The following is a 15922-nucleotide window of genomic DNA, read 5'->3' on the forward strand; positions in this document are numbered from 1 at the left end:
ATTAAATACAGCATAAATTACCCAGAACAGTGCATAACATTGAAAATTTACTGAAGAAACCCTAAACCCTAAACCCCAAAATTGGTAAAAAAAATAACCATTTGGTCTGTAGTCTCTAGTTCAATACAACTTACTAATATCTAATAAACAACAAATTTATGTGTTCGCTTTTATGATTTTTCAGAATTCGTTTAATACAAGATTAAGTGGTCGAAAATTGAATTAATGCACATTAAAATTATTTTCTTATAGAAAAGAGTAGATCAATTGTTTATATTGGCAATTTTTTATTTCAAAATTATAAATATGAGTACAAAAATAAGATATTTAATATTTTTCCGGGCCCAGATGATTTATGCATTATGGTAACCTTCCATGTACAAGGATCTGCCTGACCTTGTAAGGAAAAATATGTGCTGTTATTCCTTGGAATAACAGAAGGTGTTATTCCAATCTCAACCATTCAAATTTTTTCATGCACGAACCTCAACGAAGTAAGTTTTCATGTGCGAACCTCAATGAAGATCAACGGTTGAGATCGGAATAACAGGTTCCTCAATGAAGATCAACGGTTGAAATTTTGATTAATAAAATTAAGCGGGCTATTCGCCTAGTTCTAAAAAACAAAGAAGTTGTACATTATCCAGAAGCTTTTACACAACAGTGAAAGAGGACAATGCCATGATAAAGAGAGTGAGAGAGACTTGTGCATATAATTCAGTACGCTATCCAGGCGCTATCAGGTGCATGATACATCTTCTGGCTTATTACACTTCATACTCTTCTACATTAGACCATTTGTTCTTGAAAGTTGAAACCATAAAAACCTACTCTTCTACATTAGATCATTTGCTCTTGAAAGTTGAAACCATGAAAACCTACTCTTCTACATTAGATCATTTGTTCACAAGCTCAGCTATGATACCAAATTGCAATCCACACGACCTACTTGGAGGCATTCAACTTGTCGAACAGTTAACAAAAAATGCCCACCTAATCCAAGATATGGTTTTGGATGAGATACTAAAAAGAAATTCAGAAACTGAATATTTGCATGGTTTTCTGAAAGGAGAGAGAGATAAAGATTTGTTCCGGGAGCAAGTGCCAATAGTAGACTACGACAAGGTGAAGCCTTATATAGTGAGAATAGCAAACGGAGAAAATTCTAATATCATATCTGGAAAGCCAATTGTAGAGCTTCTTACAAGGTATTTAGATAAACGATAGACCTGATAATCTGATATTAAATAGTTTAGACTATTATTTTGTTCATTATCTGAGCATTTTCTATTTTAATTTTTGTATGATTTATTTATTTAAGAGCACTTATTTTGAACTGGAGAATTAGATATATATATCCACTTATGACGTCGCTTTTGTTGTTCTTAAAAAAAAATATCAGTATTGTTATAACAATATTTATTATTGTTTCTTTTTGCAGCTCAGGTACATCTGGAGGACAGCCTAAGCTGATGCCATCAACTGAGGAAGAGTTGGATAGAAAAACATTTATGTACAATATTTTGATTCCTGTAATCAACAAGTAAGTTACTAATTTTTCATATACTCATGCGTGTGTGTATATATATATCAACAACATTTTTAGAAGTTCAGATGGACTATGTGAAGTTCGAAATAGCGAAAAAGAATGTAAAAACAAACTGATAGTACTAAAGCCTTGATCATACACAAGTTTTTTATATACTCGTATATTACATGGTTTCTCTAATATTCGTACGGCCCTCTGAGCTTAGGCAATTTTGTAATATAAGAAATTGTTTTCTTTCAAGATATATATATATCAACTGGGTAAAAATTATCCTACAAAATAAATTTCATCAAGGTTCTGTTATTTACTTAAAAGTACAAGTCATGCATGATTTCTTTTTGTTTGGATCATAAAGAAAAATAAATTTGATAGCAAGCAACTCATGTCGAACTTCTTTTCCTACCATCTTTCAAAAAAAGAAAAACCTCAACCTGTTATGGAACTAATAGCAGAGCAACCTATTTGGTCCCGCCGCTATTATCAGTGCAACCAGTCTCAAATCTGTGCGTATTTGGGCTACCGCAGATTGTAAAGCAATAATTTTATTCTCTTGATTCCTCTCTCATCTGCCTGAACAGTCATGTTTGTGTTGTATTGTTAAGAATGATATTTAGTTGTATAATTCTATATTTGTTGAACTACAGTATATATATGCTTTCTATTTGATTACTGTGTTTTGTTCAACATTAAAATTGTCAAACTAGAAATCTAATAAATTGTAAACCATACGATATATTATCATTTAATCCTAAAATCCTTAAAAATAAATAAACAAAGTGTTGCAAATCTGGTGATTTTTTTTTCAAATATTGGCTTCTGGGTTTATTCGTTTTTGAATGATGACAAGAAAAAAAATTCGGCAACTCATGAGCTATATAATTGCTTTGATGCAGATATGTGAAAGGATTAGAAAAAGGAAAAGGCATGTATCTCCTCTTCATTAAGCCAGAGATCACCACCCCATCTGGCCTCATTTGTAGACCCGTCCTCACAAGTTACTATAAAAGCTGGCATTTTCGTCAGCGCCCATTCAACCTCTACAACAAGTATACAAGCCCTGATGCAGCCATCCTCTGCTCTGACAACTGTCAGAGTTTGTACACTCAGCTTCTCTGCGGTCTGATACAACGGGATGAAGTACTGCGTGTTGGTGCCATCTTTGCATCGGCTTTCCTTCGTGCCATAACATTCTTAGAAGATCACTGGCAAGAGCTATGCTACGATATTAGAACCGGTGACTTTAGCTCTCGTGTTACAGACACAAGCTGTATAGAGTTGGTAATTTCGAATGATTTATAGCAGCCTTTAAACTAGATGAAGATCTAATAAAATAATTTACTTAAATAGTTAATAACTAGCCTATTTAACTTGTAATTTTTGCATTCAAATATGTATCAGGTATTAGGGAAAATCTTGACGGGACCAAACGCAGAGCTGGCGGATAAGATAGAGTCGACATGCAAGAAACATCCCTGGGAAGGAATAGTCAAGAGGCTATGGCCCAAGACCAAGTTCATCGAAGTGATCGTGACGGGATCAATGATGCAATACGTACCACTCCTAGAGTTCTACGGAGGTGGTTTACCTCTTGTTTCGACCATGTACGCATCATCAGAGTGTTTTTTTGGGATCAATTTGAGGCCATTGGACAAGCCGTGTGACGTAGCATACACGCTATTGCCTAATATGTGTTACTATGAGTTTATAAGGGTAAAGGAGGAAGAAGATGGTGTCAGTGGCAGAGATGGCAACACCATTGCTGCTGCTCGGGTGGAGGAGGTGGTCCCATTGGTGGATGTGGAATTGGGGTGCTACTACGAGCTAATAGTGACTACTTTCACAGGTTAGTTCAACATCATTTGGTTTCCGGTTGCCATATATCCTCTCTATTTTCGCGTCCCAAAGTTGAGCTATTAATTATTTTCTTTAAGTTTTTTTTAACTAAATAGAAAGTAAAGCATTGAACTTTTATATTTAATAAAGTATTTGAACAGTGATTCCCAAAATTGATTCACTGTTCGATTGTGAGTTTTGATATAAATAAATTAGAAAGACATAAAAAAATATAAGATTATATGTTACTGACATATTTATGTCAATACAAATTATTTGTATAAATAACGCAATTGATTTTAAAGCTCTTTAAAACGAGAAAGAAATTTTGACTAAATACTAATTTTAATTCTAGATGCACACTTAATATTTAATATTGATATACAATGAAGACACAATACAAATATAAAATATTGTCTGATTGATCAATATATTATATTACTATTTATTGCTTTGTAAAAAGCTAGCGGCCCCAGCCACCGATCGATTTCTATAGTTATAGATAACCTAAATGTTACACTATTAATCTAAACATACATCTAAACTATTCCGATTTGATATATTGAAAGCTTATCCAATATGGCAAGGACTGACTAATTAAAGGACACGTCCTTTTTCAATATACAGTCAAAATCAGCGATGTCAGCATCTTTATCACCTCAATCCCAAGATAGCTTAATTAATGATGTGTACCATAAAAAGGGCAAGGAGACAAGCTTGGTCAGAACCAAAAAGCTATGAGGTTTTCGTATCCATACAAATTATTATAATAAGATGTTCAAAACTAGAAATAGTATGTTAATTATAGCACATTTAGAAAGATGGGGACCAATGATCCTAATCCCATCGCAATATTTTATTTTTATTTTTCTACATCTCCTCTGATTTAAAAAATAAAATTAATGGATTAGAACCATTGGTCCTTGTCTTTCTAAATAGATTGCATCAAAATACTTTTTTTTTTTGGTTTCTGTACATCTTATTTTAATAATTTCTATGGATAAAAAATCTCAAAAACTAGTAAACAAGGATAATAGAAATAAAAAAAGATCGATATCCTCTTAATTATGTGCTTCATTATACCAATATACTCTTAAAGGTTTTACTCTTTTGCGTGCATATTTCTATCTTCACAAAAGATTCCACATTGCACTGAAGTTTTAACCATCCTAGAATAACAGACACATTCCCTTTTGCAATAACATTATGATTTAATTTGTCAATTCTTACTCACATTGTAAAAATTATTAATTATGTTTGCATATTTTGTCGTTCAAAATTATGCATGTTTCGGAAATTAAATTAAAAAATTAAAGGCTAAGCATAAAGAACCGTTCAGCGCAGTGAAACAAAACGCTAGAAAACCACTCTAAACATGGGTTCCTTAATAAAATCCTGAAATCCCCATATATTTTGCGTTGTGTGTTCTATGCAAAAAATATTAAATAAATTCACCATTTTTTTACAATTCTTAAAAAACTATTGACTATTTTCTAAAAATAAAAGATTCGAACCAAAAGACTCCCAACTTCAGTTATGTTTGGCCGAGGCCATTAGCGGATTCCTCATACCAGTGTCTATATCCTTTTATATCCGACTGTAGCTATTCTTGGCATTTAATATCACAAGACAATATAAGAAAAATTAACAAAAAACAAAAATAATACCTCGCCTTAGCTTCACAAAAAAATAAAGATATATCTATAATTTTAGAACCTAATGTACTTTAGGCTTTCAAATACCTCCATTGAAATGATATGTATCCACATGACAACACTTCTAATTGTTTTTTTTACCCTGAGAGGTATACAATAATCTTTAATCTAGATCTAAGTTTCTAATAAATATAGTTGCAATTGGAACAACAACCCACTTCTAAGTCTTTAAAACAACAGAACGATAAAAAAACATGATCAACGAACTCGTAAAACATGAATAAAATTTAAGGCCACCCATTTTTTAATTAATTAAATTATCTCAAGGTAATATCTTCGTTCTTTAATCTGTAGAGGAACAAAATCTATGTAAGGCAGCCAAAATTGCACAGCTTCTTTAATTAATCACAGTAGTCCAACTACGAACCTGTCTAGATCAATCTCAACAAAGAAATTACTATAACAATATATTTTTACCTGATTTCAAGATTTGTTTCTTTCAAAACATAACTCATTTCTCTCTTTCCACATTATAGAGCAAACGGAAAAGCATTAATTAGTGAAAAAGATGTTTTGTGTACTTTTTGACAATGATCCAACAAAAACCACCTTGTTGGCTGTATGGACATGAGATGAATAAGTGGTCAATGTTCTTATCTTCCCCATAGATTTGACATTTGATATCTCTATGCCAACCCTGCCAAGCAACAAATATAGGCAAAACCAAACTGCTTTACCATCTCCTATTTGGTACGCAATGCCTACTTCTCCTAATCTCCTCAAATTTGTAAGTTCCTTCCAATATGAAGATAATATGCATGCAGTGGAGTATGAGGAGAATATTGTATTAGAATCAATTTATTTTTAATTTCTATAGTCATTGGACAAAAATTGTTTGAATCATCAGAACCAAATTTAATACCCCAAAAAACCATGTTGCTCTTTCATATAAAGTTTCTTCCATAGAAATCTACATCGATCCTATCTATTTGTATAACCACTTTGCAAGGCATCTTTTAGAGAGAAAGTGTGTATTAAAGAAAAAAACGAGAGGACATATTTAGTAAAGTGATTTTGGCTCCTGTACAATACAACGCCCCTTACAAATTTGCAATTGCGTGCTACTTTATCAACTATGCCTCTATATATATTTAATGTTTTATTGAAGTTATTAAACCGTATAAAGTCTCAAAACCCATGAGAGCTCATTAAATGGATTCAATATTACTTGGGGATAATGGCGTTCAAACAGTTCGGATTGTTAGGTTTTCAATTAAATTAAAAAATTCATTTTAAATAGATCGGTTTTTCAGTTTAATTGGATTGGTTCAGGAAAATTAAAATTATTTTGGTTTAAAATTAATCGTTCTCCTTAGATAGTTCAAAACCGACCAATCCAGACCGACAAAATTATAATGGCTCGAGTATAGATTCTATTTTGTTTGATTCAATCATTGCTTCATTCAATTTTGGTCTGGATATTTTATAACATCTACATATTTTGTATGCAATTGAATAATATTTGTAATGTTGTCATGATATTTATTTCTATGAAATTACTGATGAATTAATGTTATTTTGTTTTATTTTTATAAATTTAATCTCTTTATTCGGTTCAATCAAACAAGCTGAAATAAATTCGGTTTAAATTAATGTTTTGGTTCTTTTTAGGTATGCTGTTGGTTCGGTTGTATTTTTAAAAAACAAAAAAAAAAAATTTGGCCCATTTTATTTTGGTTTCAGCAGAACCGTACATGAGGATGTTGCTAAAAACATGATTGTATCATCGTAATGAAAATAGACAAGTCCTTTGTCGTTCTCTAGAGAGGAATCAAGTCCCTGAATCACATCAACATCTACTCCTCGGTATACTATTTTAAATTTATAGGGAGACATGTCTCCTTGTCCAATGCCTATTTAACATCTAAAATAACTATATAATTTACAATTCTAATTGATGCTATTTTGAGAACCAGGTAACAATTACATAATTCATTTAACCAAAGTGATATGAAATCCTCCACTAAGTAAAAGCTCATGTGAACCGCAGGCTTAGTGCAGTGGCAGAATTCTTCGTCTCTCTTTAGATAGATACATGTTCTATTCTCAAAAAGATAATAGCATCTAAAATATCTTGAGTTTTACTGGAGCCCTTTAATGAAAAAAAGAGAGAGTAGTAACTCAAGTGTATGTTGCCAATTTATCCTATCATAAGTTTTCTCAAATAAAATTTTGAAAAAAAATACTTTACTATTTATGCACGTTTACAAATGCAGCTTGCATATGATAACCCAAGATCTTAGAAATTATTCAATATATAACTACAATTGATTTCCACTTACAATTGACAGAAGGTTCATATCTAAGCCACCACTTGATACCAGCTTAATCATTAATTTCTAAATTTGATACACCTAGACTCAAGATAGTCATTTATTCAGTTCATCATTTTCCCATTCGTAGAGGAAGCCTTTCACTATATATTATGATCTTTGTTGCAGAAAGATCAATCATGTACTTAGAAGGTCAAACCTCTCTTTAATTGGACAATTCTTATGAAAATAATTCATTAACATCTCGGTGCTAGATTCACCCTTTTGTGCTACACGAGAAGCATAGTATGGTGTTGTTAAGCGACTAATTTATGCGTTGATTCCTTAGTTTGGTTATATTGTGAGATATATGTAATACAAGAGTGTTAATTCTTAGAAGTATATAATTTAGTACATAATCAATCAATGTTCAAGTGACCACGCAAGACATCTGTGACAAAGGTCACATGATCGAAACCCAAATGGCCCGATATTAAAATAATTGGGTACCTTGACCCCTAACTTTACTAAAAGAAAATTGTAGAGGAGAGTACAAAGAGTTAATTTATTTCTTTTTTGAAAAACAAATATACCTTCAATAACATATTGACATTGCTTGTTAATTATAAATTAAGGAGTGTCAAACATCTACTGACAAGAGTCATGTTTTAGCCATGTTCAAATTGATCATGCTATTTTCAGAACCAGGTATAATTGCAAAATCCATTTAGCCAAAGTGATATGAAATCCTCTACTAAGTAATAACTCATGCAAACCGCAGTATTAGTGCAGTGGATGAACACTTTAAAAAAGATCTTGAGTTGTACCGGAGCCCATCAATGAAGGAGACTGAACTATATGAACACTTTAAAAAAGAAATCAATTAAGTTACAATATTTATGATTAAAAGTTTTTAAAATCACAAGGGTGGCTAAGCATTCCTCGTTTGGCACTAGATTCACCCTTTTGTGCTACCCAAAAAGCATAATATGGTTTTGTTAAGCAACTAATTTATGAGTTGATTACTTAATTTGGTTAAAATATTGTGAGATATATGTATTACAATAGTGTTAATTCTTGAAAGTAAATAATTTAGTACTAGAAAATATAGGAGAGTGATGAATTAGCCAATGTTCTAGTGCCAAAGTCAATGACCTCTGCAAGAAAAGTCGCAGGATCAAAACCGAGATGGCCCAAAATTAAAATAATTAGATATCTTGGCCCCCTAACTTTACTAAAAAAGTTAAGTAGAGTAGATTACAAAGAGTAAATTTTTTTTTTTTTTGGAAAAACAAATATACCTTGAATGACATATTGACATTGCTTGTTAACTACAAATTATGGAGGGAAAAACATCTACTGACAAGAGTCATGTTTTGGAAATATTCAGGTCTTTACCGGTACCGAGTTGGTGACATTCTAAAAGTGACAGGATTCTACAATGCTGCACCACAATTCAAATTTGTCCGTCGTCGTGATGTCGTGCTGAGCATCGACACGGACAAGACCACTGAAGAGGACCTCCTCAAATCCATCTCTGCTACCAAACCTCTCCTATCACAACTCTCTCTCTTTCTTTCTGACTTCACCTCTTTTCCTGACACTTCCTCCCTCCCTGGACACTACGTCCTCTTTTGGGAACTGACCCCTTCCACCTGCACTGGTACCTGCAAAGAACTAGAGAACCTTCTCGATCCTAAAGTGCTGGATGAATGTTGTGCTGTAGTCGAGAGCGGCTTGGACTCCATATATCGGCGCGGCAGGAGTCGAGACAGATCGATTGGGCCACTTGAAATACGGGTGGTTGGTAATGGGGCATTTGATGCTTTGATGGATTTTTGTTTGTCAAGAGGCTCGTCTGTCAACCAGTACAAAACCCCGCGTTGCATCAACTCGGGTGATGCCGTCTCTGTGTTAGATGAGAAGGTCATCGGGAAGTTTTTCAGTCAGAAAGCACCGCATTGGGATTCGTAAAGTGTAGAGGAGAAGGTTGTTTAAGAAGCCAAAAATGGTGCCTCCTTGAAATTGCATATTGTTATATATTGAATTTGTTGGAAATGGATGGAAATATAATATTATTGCTTGTGCAGTTTCCATCGACCATCTTTCGTCACATTGACGAATTGTTGGATTTGGTATAAATTAATTGTTACACCAGATTTTATGTATGTAATAGTATGATAAACTCAATGTTTTCATTGGAAACAAGGTGTGGTGATATAATTTGATGCTATAATTATAAAGTTTCCTGCATGGTTTATATCTGCCTTCATAAATTATGGTTGATTTGCAAATCAAATTAATTGCATCATCCCCCTTCTTTGATTCTATTTATCGATGCTGTTCTTATGTATAGGTTGATTAGTCCATATTAGTGCCTCGTGAAATATATCTCGACTACAAATAACAAAATAAAATACCTTGAAAGTTCAATAGGGTTAAAATTCACCTGGCTTGACCTTCAAAAAAAAATTCACCTGGCTTTAGTACTGGAGTTCATCTCTGCAATTATTTCTAGTAACATGACAAAAAATCCTAAACCGTCCAATGAATTAAAGTACTGTTATAATTTTTTTATGTTTGAACACTTTTCAAACAACTCTTTGCATTGCAGCCTTACAGGTCGACTGTACGTAGTATTATTTTATTTTTTTTGGAAAAAAAATAGTTTCTTAGAAAGTGTGTAACGGACCCAGTCCATACACTCAACAGGAATAAATTTAGTGCAAAAATAATCAGTCCGATAGAATGTGTAAAGGACCCGGTTCACACAGTCAACAGGAATAAATTTAGTGGAAAAATAATCAGTCCGAAAGAAGATTAAAGATTGCAAAAGTTGAAGAAAAGCTGTAAAAAAGATTCGATGAACTTGCTACTGTAGCTCTATGTAAGAATTAAATTATATTTTTACATTGCGTTGTGTATATTTGTTTATGTATTTAATCCTTTAATACCACATTTATATTTCTAATATCACGAAAACTAAGTAGGTAGGTGTCCTTATTAAGGTTGGGATTTTAAGGAATTGCGCTTTTCTCCTCTACTTCTTTCCCCCACAACCCAATCTTTGTTCGATGTCTCCAATGGAAAAAACGTGGATGCTGGAAAGAATGACAAGAAAGAGGAATAAAATTACCACTATCGTTATCTCCAAGGAGAATGTTTGACTAACAATATAAAAATGTTAAAAAGGAACATATACTCCCAATTAATAACACGTAGCTAGCTGCACAAGAATATAATGGACTAAAGGAAGGGAAATGAAATTGAATATAAGTCGTACAGCCCAAAAAGAAAAATAAACAAAGAATATGGGCTGAAATATATATTTATTTTGCACTTAAGGCTTCTTTTCTCTATAGAAAACGAATGTCAAATTCTAAATCAGATAACATATATGTCTTCACTTTAGATTGGTCCTTGGGCTCTGCCAGCGAGCTTCAACATAACAAATGCTCTGTTCAAAATATGAGACATCAATATCACCAAACTCTATATCTTTTTCTTTAGTTTGGGCCTTGGGCCTTGGCCTTTTGGAAAATCTAATTCTAAATCACATAACATAACATGTATTGCTACACAATATGTTTACTTATATGAGGGGTTAAAGAAATAACCATTACAACATATACAAACCTTTTGCGTGGCAATTTTAAGACGTAATAAATAGAAAAATAAGTAGAAAAAACACCTAATTTAAAAAATTCTGCACCATCCAATAGTAGTGATTTTCAGCGTATCTAAAAAAATAGTAAAAAAATGATACAAAAATAAAATCAGGTGTCAAACTACATTTCATGTAAAGATCATATAGTGAGGTTTAAATCGACTGTTTAAACTTCAAAAGGGCAACAATTACTTTGCAAATTATCATGCATGGCCACACTCACAACAACAACAACAACAACAACAACAACAACAATAACAATAATAATAATAATAATAATGTTAAGGAAAAATGAAAAAAGTGATGACAAAGGGCCAGAGCTGGGAGTGATGCTTATAAGTCCCACACATATGACTTCTGCATGGTGTACCATTTCATCATGGGTCATGTGGCATACCTCGGGGAGTCACGTGGGTGATAGCCTCAATCAAGAATTAAAATTTGTATGTATATCAAATTAATTTGTTATAATTTGAAAAATATTTATGTCGCTAACAATAAATTGTTATATATAATTTAAAAGTAGGTTCAAATGATTTATGTCTTTGATGTTTCATTCGTATCTCAAATCTTTAATCTCTGTTTTCAAAATCTAACAATGAATCTGAACTGTTCAATATGATCTTCATATTAAAATGTGTCTGGAGACCAAATTTTAATTTTTTTTGGAAATTTTACTATTATTTTAGATAGGTATAAAATCAATGTTTTTGGATGGTCAGAATTTTTTGAAATTACAGTTATTATTTATGTATCTAAAAAGAATAGTGAAAAATTTACCAAAATATAAAATTTGGGCTCCAATCACATTTTAATATGGAGATTACATTGAACAGTTCAAATCGACTGTTTAGATTTAAGAAAAAAACAAAAAATAAGAATATAAGACATGAAAGACACGAACACTTAATCCCTGCTCATAAAAGATGATCGAATTTGTTGTTATCCCAAGACAGAATGTTGCCTACTTGCTGGACCTGGTGCCAAATAATAATGACTGAAAGTTTTACATTGTTTCTATGTTACAGCAGTAAGCAAAATACATATAATTTAAAATGCAAAATACTTCTCATTGACTACTTCTAGGTACATACCGTATACTGACATTTAATAATTCTAGGACTTTTAAGTCATACATCTCCCAGGAAGGTCGACACACGCCTGGGAGAAGAGCACTGGAGGTCAGAATGTTTCAGGTAAGAAATATTTTAATCAAGTATTTGCTTGCAACTTATTTGAAGTCCAATTGCACTACTAATTAGATCTTGTTTTAAACAATACACACAAAGCAATTTACGAATGTCCGAGTATTATGTAATGAAGAACATGGAGACGCTCATCAAAAATTATGCACATTCTTTTTCAAAGGTTTGTCAATCACATGTTTCTATTATCCTTTCAGATTTAAGTTCTTAATTATATATCTTGTTCATATGTTTTCATTTATTCATACAGTGTCATTTGTCCAAAACACCATACAAAGAACATGAATTACATGACATCTATATCCAATGATGTAAGTTCTTCTTGAAATTATTATCCGTTTAATTGTCATGTAGGTACTTGGCGGTGGGAGGATTTGACAAATTGTTGTCTGTGGTTTGAAACAGTTATTGTGTTTCAGGTTCTTGCGTTCAAACACTTAATTCATTTCTTGTTGGTTTTAATAATTGTGGTAAGAACAATTAGTTTTCTGATGCAATGAACTATTGCTGTGTTTATTAGTTGTATGTTTAATAATTGTTGTAAACTCTTTTTATATATTTCTTGTGGCATGGATTGACATATATTATAGGGAAAATTGTGAGAATGACACTCCAAAACCTTGCAATTGTGAGAATGCCACTCCAAAGTTGGAAATTGTAAAAATGTCATTATAAACTTGGTTATTTGTAAAATTGCCATTTATACCGTATTAATTTTGTTAAAAATAATAATAATAATTTTGGACTAAAATACCCTTCTCATACAAACTTATGAACCGTTCTCTCTGAAGGCACAAGCCCTTGCCCTAGCCCACTTCCGCCTCCATACATTCTCCGTTCTCCTCTCTGAGGCGCAGTGGTAGAATTTGCTCCGTTCTTTTCTCTAAGCCCTAGCCCTAGCCCACTTCCACCTCAACCGTGCTTCTCCGCCTTTATACATGCTTCGTTCTTCTCTCTCTGAAGGCACGAACCATACATCAACCCTTGGAGTACGAGATCAGCGCAACCTTCTACAGCGATCTGAGGTTAGTAAACTTTCTTATAATTCTGAGCCTAATTAGGTATGCTAAATAAAAGTATACTCCTTCCAATGCTTATTTTTGAGTGAATTTTATTCCATTGTGGGTTGTTGATTTTCCCGAATGGACTTGATCAATCGTTACAATTGTTGCCATTTTGAGGTTTGACTGTGCTTGCCTTTCCCTGTTGAGTATGGCTGTGCCATTTCCTTGTTGATTTGTACCGATTGGTTCTGTTCAAGGCATACTTGTGCTGACTAATTACTGGATGTATTTTGGGGCATTAAAGTTCTGTTCAATGTGGTTCAATACTGAAACCAGAAATTGGTCTAGCGGTACCTAACCTCTGGTACCGTTACAAAGTTTAACAGAAATACATCAATGTAAAGCATAGTGCAGTTTCTAAGAAAAATCCCTAATACAAACAAACAGCTAGCTATACAAAACAGACATCAGTGTCTTGTTTATAGAAATTTCGATCTATGCAGGTACAACTTACCTTAGTTTTTTTTATACCATATATGTATATTGGATAACTCAAGTAAGTGTTTCTTTTTAAAATGTTCGTCATCAGGTCTTTTAATGGACTGCAACATGGACTGTACTGATGCTTGTGATATGGAAAATTCCACTTTTCCATGCACTCCATGCCAGCCGACACCATCTATTGCACCTATTAATCAGAGCCAAGTGGAGAGCTCTCAGGGGTGTAACACTTCATCCCAACCAGCACCATCTGTTGCACTTAGTAGTCAGGTAGGGACATCTCAACCAGCACTATCTGGAAGCTCTAGAAGAGTCGGAACTCTATTAGCAACATCATTGCTCAGGATGCGAAGTGGGAAATTATGTAGAAGTGTAATGTGAGAAATTATGTGTAAAAGGATATTGTGAGAAATTATTTTTTTGTATAAGATGTAATATTTAGCAATTTTATTTGAAAAAGTGAGAAATTATGTAGAAGTGTAATGTGAGAAATTATGTGTAAAAGGGTATTGTGAGAAATATATATATATTTTTTTGTATAAGATGTAATATTTAGCAATTTTATATGAAAAATTATGTCATGTTTTGAGAAGGGGTAATTTGAAGTTATTTTGTGAACAAATTATGTCATGTCTTGTCATTGCCAAAATTATATATATATTTTTTATCATAGTTGTTGATTTGTTTGCAAGTTTTAATGTTTTCGAATGAATTATATGTTAGTGGTCTTTTTCTCATAGTTGCATGCATAATGTTGGTATTTGGTACTACAATAATTGGATTATATTATGTTGAATTAAAACATGATGACTGCAATTTAAAAACCAAATGATTGGATCATCTATTTGACAACCGTCATCATTTGCTACAAGTTCATGCCTCACAAATTGTTTACTGTTGTGCTACCAAAGAATTTTTTTTGTTGAGAATTTACAAGTAAATTTATTATGGCAATCAAGCAAAAGCAAACAAAAAGATACAAATATTGCATCTTTTAAATCATATTTTAATTAAATGAAAGCTTTTACATCAATTCAAATGATATTCCATCACATATCATTACATTTATATCACATGTCATTTAAACAATACCACCAAAATTGAAAAAAAAAAACAAAAAACAAATATGATGTCACTAACATCAACTCCTACAACACTAACTTTGCAAGCCAGCCTCCAGCTATTTAATTTGCTCAATCCAAACTTACAGCAATATGATGACACCATTCTATTTCAGTGAGAAATATGTGCAAACAACATTATTACATTAAAATTTGTAGTACTGATTTCTAAAGTAATTTCAATAGAAATTTATACAACTGATACATTCAAAACTCAAAAATTTATACTACTATGTAAACAATTTTATCCCAATTGATTACATTAAAAATTTAACATGAAAGGATTTGTAATATGGGTGATAAAAAGAAAAGCATAAAAAAGGTAATAATTACACAAATGCATTCCTTATTTTATCATTATTCTCATTTTATAGTAGCAATAACATTCATAACATTAAAAAGGTAATAATGAACATACAGTATACTGACTTCCGTTATTCAAAGGGATCACAATAATAGAACTGGAAAGAAAACAAAGTACCTGTACCAGTAATGATAGGTTTTTCTTTATGAAATCCAGAATGTCAAAATTGAACACCTAAAGGTATTAAGGGGATTTGAGACCTTCTCGTCATCATCCTAGAATATTTATGACTGAAAATAAAGAAACTGTGCTATATATTGGGTGCTCAGTCAAAAATAGGTGGCTCAAAACAAACCCAAAAAAAAAAGATCAAAACCAAAAAGAAGCACCACAAGGTACATGACAATATGCAATTCAGATTGGGCATTTAGATCATTTGAGTTACAACAAATTCTTTGGTTGGCTGGTCAGAAAAAGAGTACTGATTGCACATAAGTGCTACTGTTACCACACCACCTTCTTTGAATAATACCCCTTCTGCTTTTAATTTGGTGAGAAATTTCTAATTTGAGTTTCGATGCGAGAATTGGATCAATGATTTCAGAGGGGAAACCTCATCTGTGAAAGCTATGGAAAGAGATTTAAAAAAGTTAGAGAGAACGAGGGAGAGGAAGAGAGTGCTTACCGAAAATGGAGAGCTTTGAAAGGGCAATGGAGGCGGCTGGAGGTGCTCCTTCTTTTCATGCGCTGGCCAGCAGCCACTGTGCCTCA

General features: G+C 32.6%; 1 protein-coding gene across 1 annotated transcript; it reads left to right on the forward strand.

Annotated features, from left to right (window-relative positions):
• Positions 1 to 834: 834 nt before the first annotated feature.
• On the forward strand, positions 835 to 9502 carry LOC144554507 (indole-3-acetic acid-amido synthetase GH3.17-like). The gene is made up of 5 exons (XM_078302821.1): positions 835 to 1208; positions 1442 to 1543; positions 2443 to 2827; positions 2948 to 3392; positions 8740 to 9502. Exons 1-5 carry the CDS (start codon positions 871 to 873, stop codon positions 9321 to 9323), a joined length of 1854 nt encoding a protein of 617 aa, XP_078158947.1. The 5' UTR covers positions 835 to 870; the 3' UTR covers positions 9324 to 9502.
• Positions 9503 to 15922: the final 6420 nt, after the last annotated feature.

This window comes from Carex rostrata, chromosome 5 (assembly GCF_964058835.1).
Source record: "Carex rostrata chromosome 5, lpCarRost1.2, whole genome shotgun sequence".
Taxonomy (NCBI): domain Eukaryota; kingdom Viridiplantae; phylum Streptophyta; class Magnoliopsida; order Poales; family Cyperaceae; genus Carex; species Carex rostrata.

Coding starts and splice junctions, on each gene's coding strand:
- LOC144554507 (XM_078302821.1), top strand. CDS start 871: ATGAAAACCTACTCTTCTACATTAGATCATTTGTTCACAAGCTCAGCT. Junction 2,828..2,947: donor ACACAAGCTGTATAGAGTTG/GTAATTTCGAAT, acceptor AATATGTATCAG/GTATTAGGGAAAATCTTGAC. Junction 3,393..8,739: donor AATAGTGACTACTTTCACAG/GTTAGTTCAACA, acceptor GGAAATATTCAG/GTCTTTACCGGTACCGAGTT.